This window comes from Hemiscyllium ocellatum, chromosome 18 (genome assembly GCF_020745735.1).
Source record: "Hemiscyllium ocellatum isolate sHemOce1 chromosome 18, sHemOce1.pat.X.cur, whole genome shotgun sequence".
Taxonomy (NCBI): Eukaryota; Metazoa; Chordata; class Chondrichthyes; order Orectolobiformes; family Hemiscylliidae; genus Hemiscyllium; species Hemiscyllium ocellatum.
Window position 1 is genome coordinate 13,273,775 of NC_083418.1, and position 15,950 is coordinate 13,289,724.

General features: G+C 41.0%; 1 protein-coding gene across 1 annotated transcript in view; it reads left to right on the plus strand.

Annotated features, from left to right (window-relative positions):
• The window catches only part of LOC132824527 (mucin-2-like), a 185,368-nt gene that overhangs the window by 16,933 nt on the left and 152,485 nt on the right, over positions 1-15,950 (plus strand). The window contains exons 4-6 of the mRNA XM_060839163.1: positions 8,848-8,938; positions 9,029-9,144; positions 11,156-11,372. Coding sequence (XP_060695146.1) covers positions 8,848-8,938; positions 9,029-9,144; positions 11,156-11,372 — 424 coding nt within the window. The remainder of the gene's footprint in view (positions 1-8,847; positions 8,939-9,028; positions 9,145-11,155; positions 11,373-15,950) is intronic.

The following is a 15,950-nucleotide window of genomic DNA, read 5'->3' on the forward strand; positions in this document are numbered from 1 at the left end:
GGGTTTGGATGGGAGGGGCTGTATGTTGACAATACATTAAAGACAACATCTCATGCTGTGCTAAAATTTTTAAAAGGTTTCATCTTAAGAAACAAAGAATATGAAAAAAATGGCATTGATAAATTATATAAAACATTAATAGAAGTTTAGCTGAAATACTGTGCATACTTTTGACTTATGTGTCATGAAAAGAATGTTGAGGTTCCAGACACAGTACAAACAGATTCATGAGGATACAAAATATAAATGACAAAAATTTCAAAATTGTGTTTTTATTGGACATTGGGTGATATTTTAGAAATGTTTAAAATTATGAAAGTATGAAGCACAGTAAATAAAACTGATTTGTTTTCAATAGTAAAGGAGTCAAAATTTTTCATGCAAAAATTTCTGAATGTTTTGAAATCACTTCAACAGTATTACTGTTCTTGAAAAACCTGCACTCTTGAGGAGTGCACAGCGATACAGGATTGCAAACCAAATGGACTATTTACATGTCATAATTTCAATTTATTTCTATCATTATCTTTGTGCTTTGAAGACATAGCAACATTTTCTGACTGAGCAAATAAAATTGATTCTCCCAAAAACTGTATTCCGATTGATCAAGGGCAAACAAAGTTCAGTTTTAAAACTGTGTGTTTCTGTTTGACACGGTTACTTGAGTGGTTTGTTTTTGTACAGTGAATTTCGATATGGGTGGCATTTTCAGTTGGAGACCAAAGTCTGCGGGAATTGTATTTTCGCAAATGTCAGCAGTCCATTCCACACCATTTAGTCCTCTGTGCAGCATGAATTAACTGGAGAGAAGGGTTTTGCTCCTCACTTGCAAGAGTATTCTGCTTCACAGAGTTGCCGGCTAATCTAATTTACCAGCAACTCTCCAGCCTCAGCAGTAACCATCCACCAATGATTAGACAATGTTCAGTACCATTCGTGACTCTTCACATACTGAGGTCCATCTCCAAATGTAACAAGATCTGGATAATATTTAGACTTGTGCTACCCTAGCAAGTAACATTCAAGCCATACAAATGCCAATAAATTACCACTTCAAAGAAAAGGCAATCTACTCAATGCCCTTTCGTATTCAATTGCATTACTATCTCTGAATTCCTCACCATTAACATCCAGGGAGTTTCCATTGACCAAAAACCCAACTAGACCCACCATTTAAATGTTGTGGCTATAATAGCAGGCCAGAAGCTAGGAATACTACACTGAGTAACTCATTTCCTGACTTCCCAAAACCTGTACCATAAGGCACAAATCAGAAATATGATGGTAAGCTCTGCACTTGACTGGATGAATGTAGCTGAAGTTAGACACCATCCAGGTCAAAACACCACATCTTGATTCACACCACATCTACTCCCTCCACCACTGATATTCAGTAGTAGCAGTGTGTACTACCTACAAGATGAGCTGCTGATATTCACTAAAGATCCTTAGGTAGTGCCTCCCAAATCAACAACCGCTTCCATCTAAAAAGACAAGATCAGCAGATATATGGGAACACCATCAACTACAAGTTCCCCTTCAAGCCACTCACCATCCTGAATTGGAAATATATCAGCGTTTCTTCACTGTCACTGGGTCAGAATCTTGGAATATCTGCCCTAAGAGTATTGTGGGTCACTCTACAGCACATGGACTGCAGCAGTTCAAAAAGGCAGTGCACCACCACCTTATCAGGGACAGCTAGGGATCGACAATAATCCTGGCCTAAAGCAATGCTGACATCCCAAGCATGAATAAAAGAAAAGTTCTGAATTGAGGAAAGGCTGCTTTTAATACCATTAGATGGGATCTGGTCAAAATGAACTGGGATCACCAACTTGGAGGAAAATCTACAGCAAGGTAGTGGGTGTCATTCAAAAGGATAATAGTAAGAATGCAGAACCAACAGATTCCCAAAAAAGGTGAAGGGTGGAACCAACAAGTCCAGAGAATCCAAGATGTCAAGGGTTGTACAGGATTGCATCAGGAAAAAGAAAGATACCAGAGACTTCAAAATAATGGATGCCCAGGAGAAGTTTAGAAAATTCAGGGGTTATGTAACAAGAAAGTTATGAGGGCTAAGAGAAGACATGAAAAACAACTGGTGTATTACTTTAAGGAAAATCCAAAGGTTAGGGGCAAAAAAAACTGAAACAAGAGTAAGGCCAATTAGTGACCAAAGTGTGTCCAGAGCCAGAAGATATGGCTGAGGTTTTAAATGAGCATTTTGCAGAAGGATGATGTAGGTCTAAATATCAGGGAGCAACCTGTGATATTCTTGAACAGATTAGCATTGATTTAGAGGAGGAATTAGTAGTTTTACCAGGCTTCAAAGTGGATAAATCTACAGACTCAGATGAGATGTATCCCAGACTTCTTCAGGAGGCAAGGAATGAGACTGCAGTGGCTCTTATATTAATTTCAGATCCTCTCTGGCCACTGGAGGGGTGGCAGAGGACTGGAGCACACCTAATGTAGTACATTATTCAGGAAGGGTGGCAGAGATATACTAAGAAACTACAAACCAGTAAGTCTAACCTGAGTGGTAGGGAAACTATTGTAAAAACATTTTGTGGGAGAGAATTTATCTGTCCTTGGAGAAACAAGGAAACTAAGGTTGGTCAGCATGGCTTTGTCAGGGGAGATCATATCTAACAAATCTGATTGAACTTTTACGTAGATGAGGCAGTGCAGTTGATGTAGTCTACACGGACTTCAGAAAAGCTTTTGACATGATCTTGCATGGCAGACTGTTTAAGAAGCTAAGAGCCCATGGAATCCAGGACGATCTTGCAAATCAGATCCAAAATCATCTTAAAAGCAGGAAGCAGTGTCATACAGCACAGAAACAGCTGACCTCAGACTCTTCAATCCAACCAGTCCAGACTGAATATGATCCCAAACTAAACTCATCCTACTTTCCTGCACCTGGCCGATATTCCTCCAAATCGTTAAAATTCAAGTACCTATCCAAATGTCTTTTAAATACTGTAAATGTATCGACATCCACCACTTCCTCAGAAAGTTCATTACACACGAACCACCCTCTGTGTAAAATACTTACCTCTCATGTCTTTTTTAAATCTTTCTCCTCTCACCTTAAAAATGTGCCCCTATTTTTGAAATCCCCTATCCTCGGAAAAAGACAACTACTTTTAACTCTATCAATACCTCTCATTATTTTATAAACGTTTATCAGGTTACCTCTCAACCTCCTACACGCCAATAAAAAAAGTCCCAGCCTAAGCAGCCTTTCTTTGTAACTCAAACCTTTCATTCCCAGCAACAACTGGTAAATTGTAAACAGGAAGGATCTAAAGAGAGAGCTAAGAGCAGCGAGAAGGGGACATGAAAAGTCCTTAGTTGGTAGGATTAGGGAAAACCCAAAGGCTTTCTATAGGTATGTCAGGAATAAAAGGATGACTAGGGTAGGTATCGGTCCAGTCAAGGATAGTAGTGGGAAGTTGTGCGTGGAGGCGGAGGAGATTGTAGAGACACTAAATCAATACTTTTCGTCAGTATTCATTCAGGAACAGGACACTATTGCTGATGTGGATATTGAGTCACAAGTGATTAGAATGGATGGCCTTGAGGTATGTAGGGAAGAGGTCTGGGGAATACTGGAAAGGATGAAAATAGGTAAGTCCCTTGGGCCTGATGGCATTTATCCTAGGATCCTCTGGGAAGCTAGAGAGGAGATAGCAGAGCCATTGGCCTTGATTTTTATGTCGTCATTGTCTACGGGAATAGTGCCAGAAGACTGGAGGATAGCGAATGTGGTCCCCTTGTTCAAGAAGGGGAGTAGGGATAGCCCGAGTAACTATAGGCCAGTGAGTCTCACTTCTGTTGTGGGCAAAGTCTTAGAGAGAATTGTAAGGGATAGGATTTATGAACATCTGGATAGGAATAATGTGATCAAGGATAGTCAGCATGGTTTTGTGAAGGGCAGGTCGTGCCTCACAAACCTTATTGAGCTCTTTGAGAAAGTGACTAAGGAGGTGGACGAGGGTAAAGCAGTAGATGTGGTGTATATGGATTTTAGCAAGGCGTTCGATAAAGTACCCCATGGTAGGCTAATGCAAAAACTACGGAGGTATGGCATTGAGGGTGCATTAGAGGTTTGGATTAGGAATTGGCTGGCTGGAAGGAGACAGAGGGTAGTAGTTGATGGAATAGGTTCATCTTGGAGTGCAGTTACTAGCGGTGTTCCACAAGGATCTGTTTTGGGACCATTGCTGTTTGTCATCTTTATAAATGATCTAGAGGAGGGGCTTGAAAGCTGGGTGAGCAAGTTTGCGGATAACACGAAAGTCGGTGGAGTTGTGGACAGCGAAGAAGGATGTAGCAGGTTACAGCGGGATATAGATAAGTTGCAGAGCTGGGCAGAAAGGTGGCAAATGGAGTTCAATGTAGCTAAGTGTGAAGTCACTCACTTTGGTAGGAGTAACAAGAAGATGGATTACTGGGCTAATGGTAGGCTACTTGGTAGTGTGGATGAGCAGAGGGATCTTGGTGTCCATGTACACAGATCTCTGAAAGTTGCCACCCAGGTAAATAGAGCTGTGAAGAAGGCATATGGTGTACTGGGCTTTATTGGTAGAGGAATTGAGTTCCAGAGTCCGGAGGTCATGTTGCAGTTGTATAAGACTCTGGTGCGGCCTCATCTGGAGTATTGTGTGCAGTTTTGGTCACCATACTATAGGAAGGATGTGGAGGCATTGGAACGAGTGCAGAGGAGGTTTACCAGGATGTTGCCTGGCATGGTAGGAAGATTGTATGAGGAAAGGCTGAGGCACTTGGGGCTGTTCTCATTGGAGAAAAGAAGGTTTGGGGTAGATTTGATAGAGGTGTACAAGATGATTAGGGGTTTAGATAGGGTAGACACTGAGAACCTTTTTCTGTTAATGGAGTCAGCTGTTACTAGGGGACACAGCTTTAAATTAAGGGGTGGTAGGTATAGGACAGATGTTAGGGGTAGATTCTTTACTCGGCAGGTTGTGAGTTCATGGAATGCCCTGCCAGTAGCAGTGGTGAACTCTCCCTCTTTATGGTCATTTAAGCAGGCATTGGATAAGCATATGGAGGTTATTGGGCTAGTGTAGGTTAGGTAGACTTTGGTCGGAGCAACATCGAGGGCCGAAGGGCCTGTACTGCGCTATATTTTTCTATGTTCTATGTTCTAAATCTCTTCTGAACCATCTCTCGCTTGATAATATCCTTCCTGTAACTAAGCAACTGGACATAGTATTCTAGAAGAGGCCTTACCAGTGTCATGTACAACCTCAACATGATTTCCCAACTCCTATACAAAAGTAACTGAGCAATGAAGGCGAGCGTGCCAAATGCCTCTTTAACCACTCTGTCTATATTTGACACAAACTTCAAAGAATCATCTATCTGCATGCCTAGCTCCCTCTGTTCTACAACACTACCTAAGCCCCACAATTACTTGTATTAGCCCTACCCTTGTTTGTTGTACCAAAATGCAATACCTTGCATTTATCCAGATTGAACTCCACCTGATGGTTGAAGGGTGTTTTTGTCAATACAAGCCTGTGGCACGCCAAGTCGTTTAGAGTCATAGAGTCATAGAGATATATCCTGAAAATGTGTTGCTGGAAAAGCGCAGCAGGTCAGGCACCATCCAAGGAACAGGAAATTCGATGTTTCGGGCATAAGCCCTTCATCAGGAATTTTGTAAACCTCTATAAGGTCACCCCTCAGCCTCCGACGCTCCAGAGAAAACAGCCCCAGCCTCTCCCTGTAACTCAGATCCTCCAACCCTGGCAACATCCTTGTAAATATTTTCTGAACCCTTTCAAGTTTCACAACATCTTTCCGATAGGAAGGAGACCAGAATTGCACACAATATTCCAAAAGTGGCCTAACCAATGTCCTGTACAGCTGCAACATGACCTCCCAACTCCTGTACTCAATACTCTGATTAATAAAGGAAAGCATAACAAACGCCTTCTTCACTATCCTATCTACCTGCAACTCCACTTTCAAGGAGCTATGAACCTGCACTCCAACGTCTCTTTGTTCAGCAACACTCCCTAGGACTTTACCATTAAGTGTATAAGTCCTGCTAAGATTTGCTTTCCCAAAATGCAGCACTTCGCATTTATCTGAATTAATCTCCATCTGCCACTTCTCAGCCCTTTGGCCCATCTGGTCCAGATCCTGTTGTAATCTGAGGTAACCCTCTTTGCTGTCCACTACACCTCCAGTTTTGGTGTCATCTGCAAACTTACTAACTGTATCTCTTATGGTCGCATCCAAATCATTTATGTAAATGTCAAAAAGTAGAGGGTCCAGCACCGATCCTTGTGGCACTCCACTGGTCACAGGCCTCCAGTCTGAAAAACAACCCTCCACCACCACCCTCTGTCTTCTATCTTTGAGCCAGTTCTGTATCCAAATGGCTAGTCCTCCCTGTATTCCATGAGATCTAACCTTGCTAATCAATCTCCCATGGGGAACCTTGTCGAACGCCTTACTGAAGTCCATATAGATCACATTTACTGCTCTGCTCTCATCAATCTTCTTTGTGACTTGTTCAAAAAACACAATCAAGTTTGTGAGACATGATTTCCCATGCACAAAGCCATGTTGACTATCCCGAATCAGTCCTTGCCTTTCCGAATACATGTACACTCTGTCCCTCAGGATTCACTCCAACAACTTGCCCACTACCGGGCTCACCGGTCTATAGTTCCCTGGCTTGTCTTTACCGCCCTTCTTAAACAGTGGCACCACGTTTGGCAACCTTCGGTCTTCCGGCACCTCACCTGTGACTATCAATGATACAAATATCTTAGCAAGAGGCCCAGCAATCACTTCTCTAGCTTCCCACAGAGTTCTCAGGTACACCTGATCAGGTCCTGGGGATTTATCCACCTTTAACCATTTCAAGACATCCAGCACTTTCTCCTCTGTAATCTGGACATTTTACAAGTTTGAAGCTGGCTTCCTTGCTGTTTGCAAACTAAACTAGTTGCTGTTGCTGTGTAATGATCTTGACATTATTGTAGGTGATAGATCAATAATTTCAAAGGTGACTGAAGGTTGGTGGCATTTAAATAGTGAAGAATAAATCCTTAAACTACAGGATAATATAGGTGGATTTGTGAGATAGGTTGAATGATGGCAAATGAATTTTATGCTGAAAAGTGTGAAATGTTGCACTTTACAAAGACTAACAAATCAATAGAGCACATGTTGAATGGTAGGGCATTAGGATTTACAGAGAATCAAAGGGGACTTTGGTTTGACTGTCCATAGATCCTTGAAGACAGCAGAGAAAATAGATAAGATGGTTAAGTAGATCATAGAATAGAAGCCCTGCAGTGTGGAAACTGGCCATTTGGCCCATCAAGTCCACACCGACCCTCTGAAGAGTAATCCACCCAGACCCATTCCCCTACCCTATTACTCTACAAATAGGCATCTTGTACTTCACTTTACTAGTTCAAGTTATGCTGAAACTGTATATGACATTAGTTTGTCCATAATCAGAATGAGAATATTTTGTGCATTTCTGATTGCCACATTATTGTAAGGATTGCACTAGAAAGGGTGCAGAGAGGATTCACCAGATGCTAACTGGGCTGGAGCAATTCAGTTATGAAGACAGACCAGATAGGGTGCATTGGTTTCCTCAGAAATAAGTAGTGATTGGAACCAGGTGGATCTCGCAGACTATGCAATCCTTGATTGGGGTTGGTAACCAGGACCCATCAAGACACCCTGGTTAACCAATCGCAACAGGGGATTTGGAATCTCCTCTGTTCAGGGGACTGACTCTGAGCTGACTGAGCCACAGCTAGTGTACTATGCACAAGTAAATAAAGGGTGACTTGGTGAAGGGATACTGGCCTCTGTGTTATTATTTCAAGGGGGTACTAGATTGAGTATACAAAGTTATGAGGGGTATAAATAGGATAGATAGGGAGAAACCTTCCCCATTAGTAAAAGGAACAATAACCAGGGGCACAGTTTTAAGGCAAGGAACTGGAAGGTTACAAAGAATTTGAGGAAATTGTTTTTCACCCAGTGGAAGGGGTTTCTGGCATTACTTCCTGAAAGGTTGTTAGAGACAGAAACTCTCAGGACATTCAAGTAGTATTTAGATAAGCATTTGAAACATTATTTCATGCAAGGCCAAGTGCTGGAAAAAGGGAATAGAATAGATAGATTATTGATGAGTGGCACAGACATGACAAGTTAAAAGGCCTCTTTCTGTGCTGCAAAAACCTCCATATGAAGCTAATTATGCAATATAACTAAGATAGCTGCAAAATCACATGACATTGCAAAATTTCCTATGATGACATATCATCTATATTAAAAATATAATCAAATATTCTTTGCATATTAGCAACCATGCTCTCTCAACACAGCAATCATGACATCCCTCCCACACCACCCCTCCCCCCAAATCCTTCCTTTACCAAACTTAAATACTCACTTTCCCCATAAACTTTGTCCTTGACTTCCTCCCGCTAGTTTGAGAATTTAGACTGAGTGAAGAGTAGAGCTTATGTGACCATTACTTGGGTTCTTAAAGGCCTCATTTGGCGACATATAGAAGTGAGTAGGTAGATAGTGCAATGGTCATCCAAGGAGCTTAATGGGCCTACTCCTCTGCCTTCAAACCTTTTGACAGTAAAGTTCTGCCCTCTACACCTCACTACTATCACTGAGTTGACAGCAATATTCGAGGTATTCACTCCTATAGTTTAACGTAATATAGGGTCATAAATATTTTGTGTAAAACCTTGAAGTTCTCTCATGAAGTTAAGTCTTAGTTAAAAGTCAACTGGTTTATTATTACAATTTTTTTAGGTGGAACTTGATGTGAAATTTCAAAATACGACCTGTGGGCTCTGTGGAGATTACAATGGGCTTCCTTTATACAATGAATTCATTGCAGATGGTAAGGCAAGAATGTTTGAACTTTTTTGTAAAATAATTTGCTGAATGAAATAGTTTTAAATTTGAAGTATCTTGTTTTCATACACTTTAGGCCAACGATTTTCATCAATTCATTTTGGAAATCTGCAAAAAGTCCATCAGCCAAACGAGAAATGTGAAGATGTAGATGAACGTGAGATAGAAACCAGTGCTTTGTGTGAGCAATATGTAAGTTTCACTAATCTGTATGTATGGCTAGTAAAATCTTTGAAGATTTGTAGCTCGGGTGCTTGTTGTAGTGGTTCTGTTCGCCGAGCTGGAAGTTTTGGTTGCAAACGTTTCTTCCCCTGACTGGGAGACATCATCAGTGCTCTGGAGCCTCCTGCGAAGCGCTTCTTTGATGTTTCTTCCGGCATTTATAGTGGTCTGTCCTTGCCGCTTCCGGGTGTCAGTTTCAGCTGTCTGCAGTAGTGATTGGTATATTGGGTCCAGGTCGATGTGTCTGTTGATGGAGTTTGTGGATGAATGCCATGCCTCTAGGAATTCCCTGGCTGTTCTCTGTCTGGCTTGCCTTATGATAGTAGTGTTTTCCCAGTCGAATTCATGTTGCTTGTTGTCTGAGTGTGTGGCTACTAGGGATAGCTGGTCGTGTCGTTTCGTGGCTAGTTGATGTTCATGTATGCGGGTTGTTAGCTGTCTTCCTGTTTGTCCTATATAGTGTTTTGTGCAGTCCTTGCATGGTATTTTTTAATACCATGCAAGGACTGCACAAAACACTATATAGGACAAACAGGAAGACAGCTAACAATCCGCATACATGAACACCAACTAGCCACGAAACGACACGACCAGCTATCCCTAGTAGCCACACACTCAGACAACAAGCAACATGAATTCAACTGGGAAAACACTACTATCAAAGGGCAAGCCAGACAGAGAACAGCCAGGGAATTCCTAGAGGCATGGCATTCATCCACAAACTCCATCAACAGACACATCGACCTGGACCCAATATACCAATCACTACAGCAGACAGCTGAAACTGACACCCGGAAGCGGCAAGGACAGACCACTATAAATGCTGGAAGAAACATCAAAGAAGCGCTTCGCAGGAGGCTCCAGAGCACTGATGATGTCTCCTAGCCAGGGGACGAAACGTTTGCAACCAAAACTTCCAGCTCGGCGAACAGAACCACTACAAAATCTTTGAAGTTAATCACACTTTTCTGGAATTACTAAACGAGAAATGCAATGACATCATAGAATTCCTACAGTGTGGAAGCAGCCATTTGACCCATCAAGTCTACACCAACGCTCTGAGAGCATCCCACCCAGATCCACCCTCTACCCTATCACCATTTATTCCCCATGGCTAATTCACCTAGCCTGCACAACCCTGGATACTATGGGCAATTTAGCATGGCCTATCCACCTACCTTGCATATATTTGGACTGAGTGAGGAAACCAGAGCACCTGGATAAAACCCAAGCAAACAAATGGAAAACATGCAACTCCGCACAGCCACCCAAGGGTGGAATTGAATCCAGATCTCTGGCACTGTTAGTCAGCAGTGTTAGCCATTGGGCCACCCCATTTTAATAGGAATTGTACACCTATATGTAAATGCTGGCCAAGACAATAAATAAGTTCAATTCAGAGGCCTGATAAAATTGTTAAATAACTCACACTATCTGGGCTTACACACAAAGAAAGCTGCTGGCACCTCAATGAGTGCTTCTATCTTGAAACATTTTCTTTTGGGGCTAGAAGAGTAAAATCTTAAACTTAAGAAAATGTGTATCAATAAAATCTTAATGAGTTTTTTAAAAAATTGTGACCATAAACAAGCACAAGAACAAACAAACACATACAGAACAACTTCAATTATCTGAACGAAACGGATGGGGAGTATTTTGTTTGGATAACTGATTGTTCAGAGAACTTTTGTTGGATAATGGATTACATTTTTACGGGACCTTGAGATATTATTCAGATAATGCAAAATCCGGATAATTGATGTTCGTATAACTGAGGTTGTTCTGTATTTATGTTTGCATACTTATATTAATCCTTTATGCTACAATTTATGTCTACTCTCACATCTCATATATATTTACATTCATAAATTTATACACTCATGCACATATTCAATAATTCAAATATCTATGTACACTTTTTAATGTAGCTACTGCATTTTTCAGACAACAGAGTTCGATATATTGCACTCGTGTTTTTCAGAGAGAAGCTTGCGAAAATCTCCTTTCAAAAAACTCATTTGCAGATTGCAAGTCCCGCTTAAATATCGAACATTATATTCAGGCCTGCATACAAGACATGTGCACCTGCAGTAAAGTCTTAGATTCATTCTGCTTGTGTAGCACAGCCTCTGAATATTCCAGGCAATGCTCCCATGCTGGTGGGAAACCAGAAAACTGGAGGACAGAGACATTTTGCCGTAAGTATAGCATAAAGTTGAAGTAAGAAAATTGCTCATTGTGGTCAACAAAGAAGGGGAATATTAAATATTAAGATATTAGAAGTATGAAAGCATATCCAAAGAAGACCCAGAAAGCAAACCTAGTACAAAAAGCACCAAAAGGTGCTATGTAGTTAATCAGCTATCCCAGCAAAGAATCATGCTCAAAGGGAGTGTGGGGTCTGATCTATGCTCTCATCACCATTGTGAATATACAAACAGTTTTTATTTGTATTTATGAAGAAAAGTTGAGGGAAATATGGTGACAATCAAGTAACTGAGTTTGACAAACAGACAGTGGCTTGTTGGAGTTGAAGATCTATTCCTCTTTCATAAAGCCTTATATTTCACAGTCAAATAACATTTGCGAAACAAAGTTTAAAATAATAGATTAGAATACCAAGGCTTAGCAGGTAAATATTTGGAGTTCAAATTCAACAAAGTTAAATATATTTTGGGAAGATGTTAGCTGGCACAGGAAGATGTTTAACATAGATTGGTCAAACAAACAAATTTTTATACACACATCAAATTTTCCACTAGAGTTGCAAACTGAGGTTTTAACTGTGGAACACCCTGTTTCAAACCATGTTTATACAAGAGAACAATATTTGGTAATAGAGAAAATTCCCCAGCTTTGCATACAGCTTCATCCCTAATTTCTAATTTGTCATTTCATAAAATCATGGAATTATATAACACACATTCTGTTCATCTTCGTTTTGAAAGAGCTAAAAGCAAATTAGTTCCATTATCCTGTTTGTTTTTCTGTCGCCCAGCACATTACTTTCCCTTCAAGTATTTATCTGATTCTTCCTTGATGTTAAAATTAAATTTATTTCCATCATCCTTTCTGGTAATACATTCTTGACCACATTAACTTTCAGTCTAAAACAATATTTCTTCACGTCATCACTGATTCTGGAGACAATGGATGGAATTTTCCAATTTCTGCCATTGTAAGAAGTAGGGCAGGTCGATAAAATTAATTGGCCAAGCATTGAAAAAAATCAGATTCTTGTCGTCTTGATAAACATCAGCAATTAAGTTCTTCCTCTTCAATTGATGGTTTGATAGTTTGCCAGTATGTAGCAAGAATCCTCTCTGAATGCATTTGTATCTAACTATTAACACAACTCATTAAATATAACCTCAAAACACATTTGAAAATGATGCCAGAAGTCACTAGTCCTCTCACTTCTCCAGTAGATTGACTTGTCTAGTTGAAGGAATTTAGCCTGTTCTCTAGCAAAAAAAGGAAGCAGATTCAAGCTGAAGGGCATGGTTTAGAGCAGATTACAAAATGCCGTTTAAGGCAGAACTGCAGAAAGTGTAAAGAAGATACAGCATAAGTTGGTCGAGGATGTGTTCCAGTCACTCTGGGGGTGTGCTCCAGACCAGTCAGTCTGGGAGGGTATGATCCAGTCAGTTGGAAGTATATTCCAGTCACTCTGGGGCTGTGTTCCAATCCATCTGGTGGGTATGTTCCAGACAGTCTGGGTAGTGTGTTCCAGTCAAAGGTTCAGACCTGATATCCTAAATTAATTCAGTTCCATTTGCCAGCATTTGACCCGTATACCCCTAATTGTAAAGGAAGAAAAGCAAAAGAGAATTACAGCACAGAAACAGGTCCTTTGGCCCTCCAAATTTGTGTTGATCATCATGCCCTAACTAAAATAAAAGAAACCCCTTCCCTTATTCAGTCTATATATCCCTCTATTCCCTCCAATTCATGTAACCAATCATGTAAAATGCCTCTTAAATGTCGCCAACATACCTGCTTCCAGCACCTCTTCTGGCAGTGCATTCCAGGCTCCCACCGCACACTGCATGAAAACCCTGCCATATATATCTCCCTTAAACAAAGTGATTCATTTTGGAAGGTCAAATTTGAATGTGAATACAGCTTTAAAGACAGGATTCTTGGCAGTGTGGAGGAACAGTGAGAACTTGGTGTCCAAGTACAAAGATCCCACAAAGTTGCCACCCAAGACGATAGTGTTGTTAAAAAGGTGTATGGTGTTTTGGCTCTCATTATCAGAGGGACTGAGTTAAGAGTGGAGAGGTTTTGCTGCAGATGTATAAACCCCTGGGTAGACCACACTTGGAATATCCAGTTGTGGTTGCCTTATTAAAGGAAAGATGTAGGCAGAGTGCAAAGGAGATTTACCAGGATGCTGCCTGGATTGGAGAGTTTGTCTTAAGAGGAAAGGTTGAGTGAGCTAGGGCTTTTCACCCTAGAAGGAGAAGAGAAGGAAGAGTGGTGACTTGATATAGGTGTACAAGGTAATGAGAAGCATAGATAGAGTAGATAGCCAGATACTTTTCCTCAGGGCAGAAATGGTTGTCACGAGGGGTCATAATTTTAAGGTGATTGAAGGGAGGTATCCAGGAGATGTCAGAGGTAGGTTCTTTACTCAGAGAGTGGTGGCTGCTGGAATGCACTGCCAGCGGTGATCGTAGCGTCAGAGACACGAGGGACATTTAAGCGACTGCTGGACAAGCTTGTGGATGGCAGTAAATTGAGGGGTGTATAGGTTAGGTTGATCTTAGATTAAGATAAGTGCTCGGCACAATATCATGGGCTGAAGGACCTGTACTGTGCTGCACTGTTCTATGTTCTAAACTTTTCCCTTCTCGCCTTGAACCTGTGCCCCCTTATAATTGAAACTTCAACCCTGGGAAAAAGCCTCTGACTATCCACCCTATCTATGCTTCTCATAATTTTGTAGATGTCTATCAGGTCTCTTTTCAGCTGCCCACTTTCCAGTGAAAACAATTCCAGACTTTTTAACCTTTCTTCATAGCCAATGCCCTCAAGACCAGTCAACATCCCAATGAACCTTCTCTGCACTCTCTCCAAAGTTTCCACATCCTTCTGGTAGTGTGGCAATCAAAACTGCACACAATACTCCAAATGCAGCCCAAATATGGGTTTTATATAGCTGCAACATGTTTTGCCAACTTTTGTACTCCATGCCCTGGTCAAGCATGCCATATGCCTTCTTACTCACCTTGGCCGCTTTTACAGAACTGTGGACCTGCATGCCCAGATCTGTCAGTATGTTAATGCTCCTAATGGTTCTGCCATTTACAGAATAATTCACACCTAAATTTCATCTCCAAAATGCATATGTTTGGATTAACTTCATTTGCCATTTCTGTGCCCAAATCACCAATCTACCTATATCCTTTTGTCCTTTCACAACCATCGGCACTTTCAGCAACTCCACCAGTCTTTGTGTAATCTGCAAACTTACTAATCAGACCATCCATATTTTCCCCCAGATCATTTATATATTCTACAAACAAAGAGGACCTAAGACATCCCTGTGGAACACCATGAGTTACTCCATTCTGAAAAACAACCTTCTACTGCCACTATCCATCTTCCATGGCCCATCCAGAATCCCATGTCACTTTAGTTTTTGTATCAATCTGCCATTTGGGACTTTATCAAATGCCTTACTGAAGTCCACATAAACTACACCCACAGCTCTTCTTTCATTAATTATCTTTGTCACCACTTCAAAAAATCCAATCAGGCTGGTGTGACATGACCTTCCCCATACAAAACCATGCTGCTTGTCACTAAGTAGTTTATTTTCTTTCAAATGTCCATGTACCTTGTCCTCAGCATCTTCTCGAGGAGCTTCCCAACCATAGAAGTCAGGCTCACAGGCCTATAATTTCCTGGATTATCCCTGCTTCATTTCTTAAACAAGAGAACAACATTGGCTATTCTCCAATCCTCTGGAACCTGGCCTGTGGTCAAAAAGGATGTGAAGATATCTGCTAATGCCACAGCTATTTCCTCCCTTGCCTCTTGCAGTAACCTGGGATAGAACCCATTTGGCCCTGGGGCCTTGTCTACCTTAATGCAACTTAGGATACCCAAAACTCCCTCCTTCAATACATTTATATTCTCTGAAGTATTCATACACTCATCTCTGATCTCAACATTAGTTATATTCTTCTCTTTGGTGAATACCAATACAAATCACTCATTATGGATCTCTCCCACTTCCTGTGGCTCTACACATAACTTCTCTCCTTTGTCCTTGAGTGGACCTACTCTTTCCGTTGCCACCCTCTTTCTTCTAATCTAAGCATAAAAAGCCTTGGGATTCACCTTGACCCTGTTTGCTAAAGACATTCCATGGCCCCTTTCAACCTTCCTAATTCCGCATTTAATTGCTTCCTAATTTCTCTATACTCCTCAAGGACTTTGTCAGTTTGTAAATGCCTAGACCTATTGTATGCTTCCTTTTGACTAAGCTTACAATTTCCTTTGTCATCCATAGTTCCTGAATCCTGTCATTCCTCTTTCAGTTTTGCAGTGACGTGCATATCCTACACTTTAAACAACTGAACTTTAGAATCTTGCCACATGCCAGCTATAAATTTGCCCTCAAATAACTCCTCCCAATCCATATTCTTCAGTACCTGTCTAATTTGGATGTACTTAGCTTTTAGATCCTCACCCAAGGGCCACTCTTGTCCTTATAAATGGCTACTCAAAATCTTATGGAATTATAGTCATTAAGTCCAAAATGC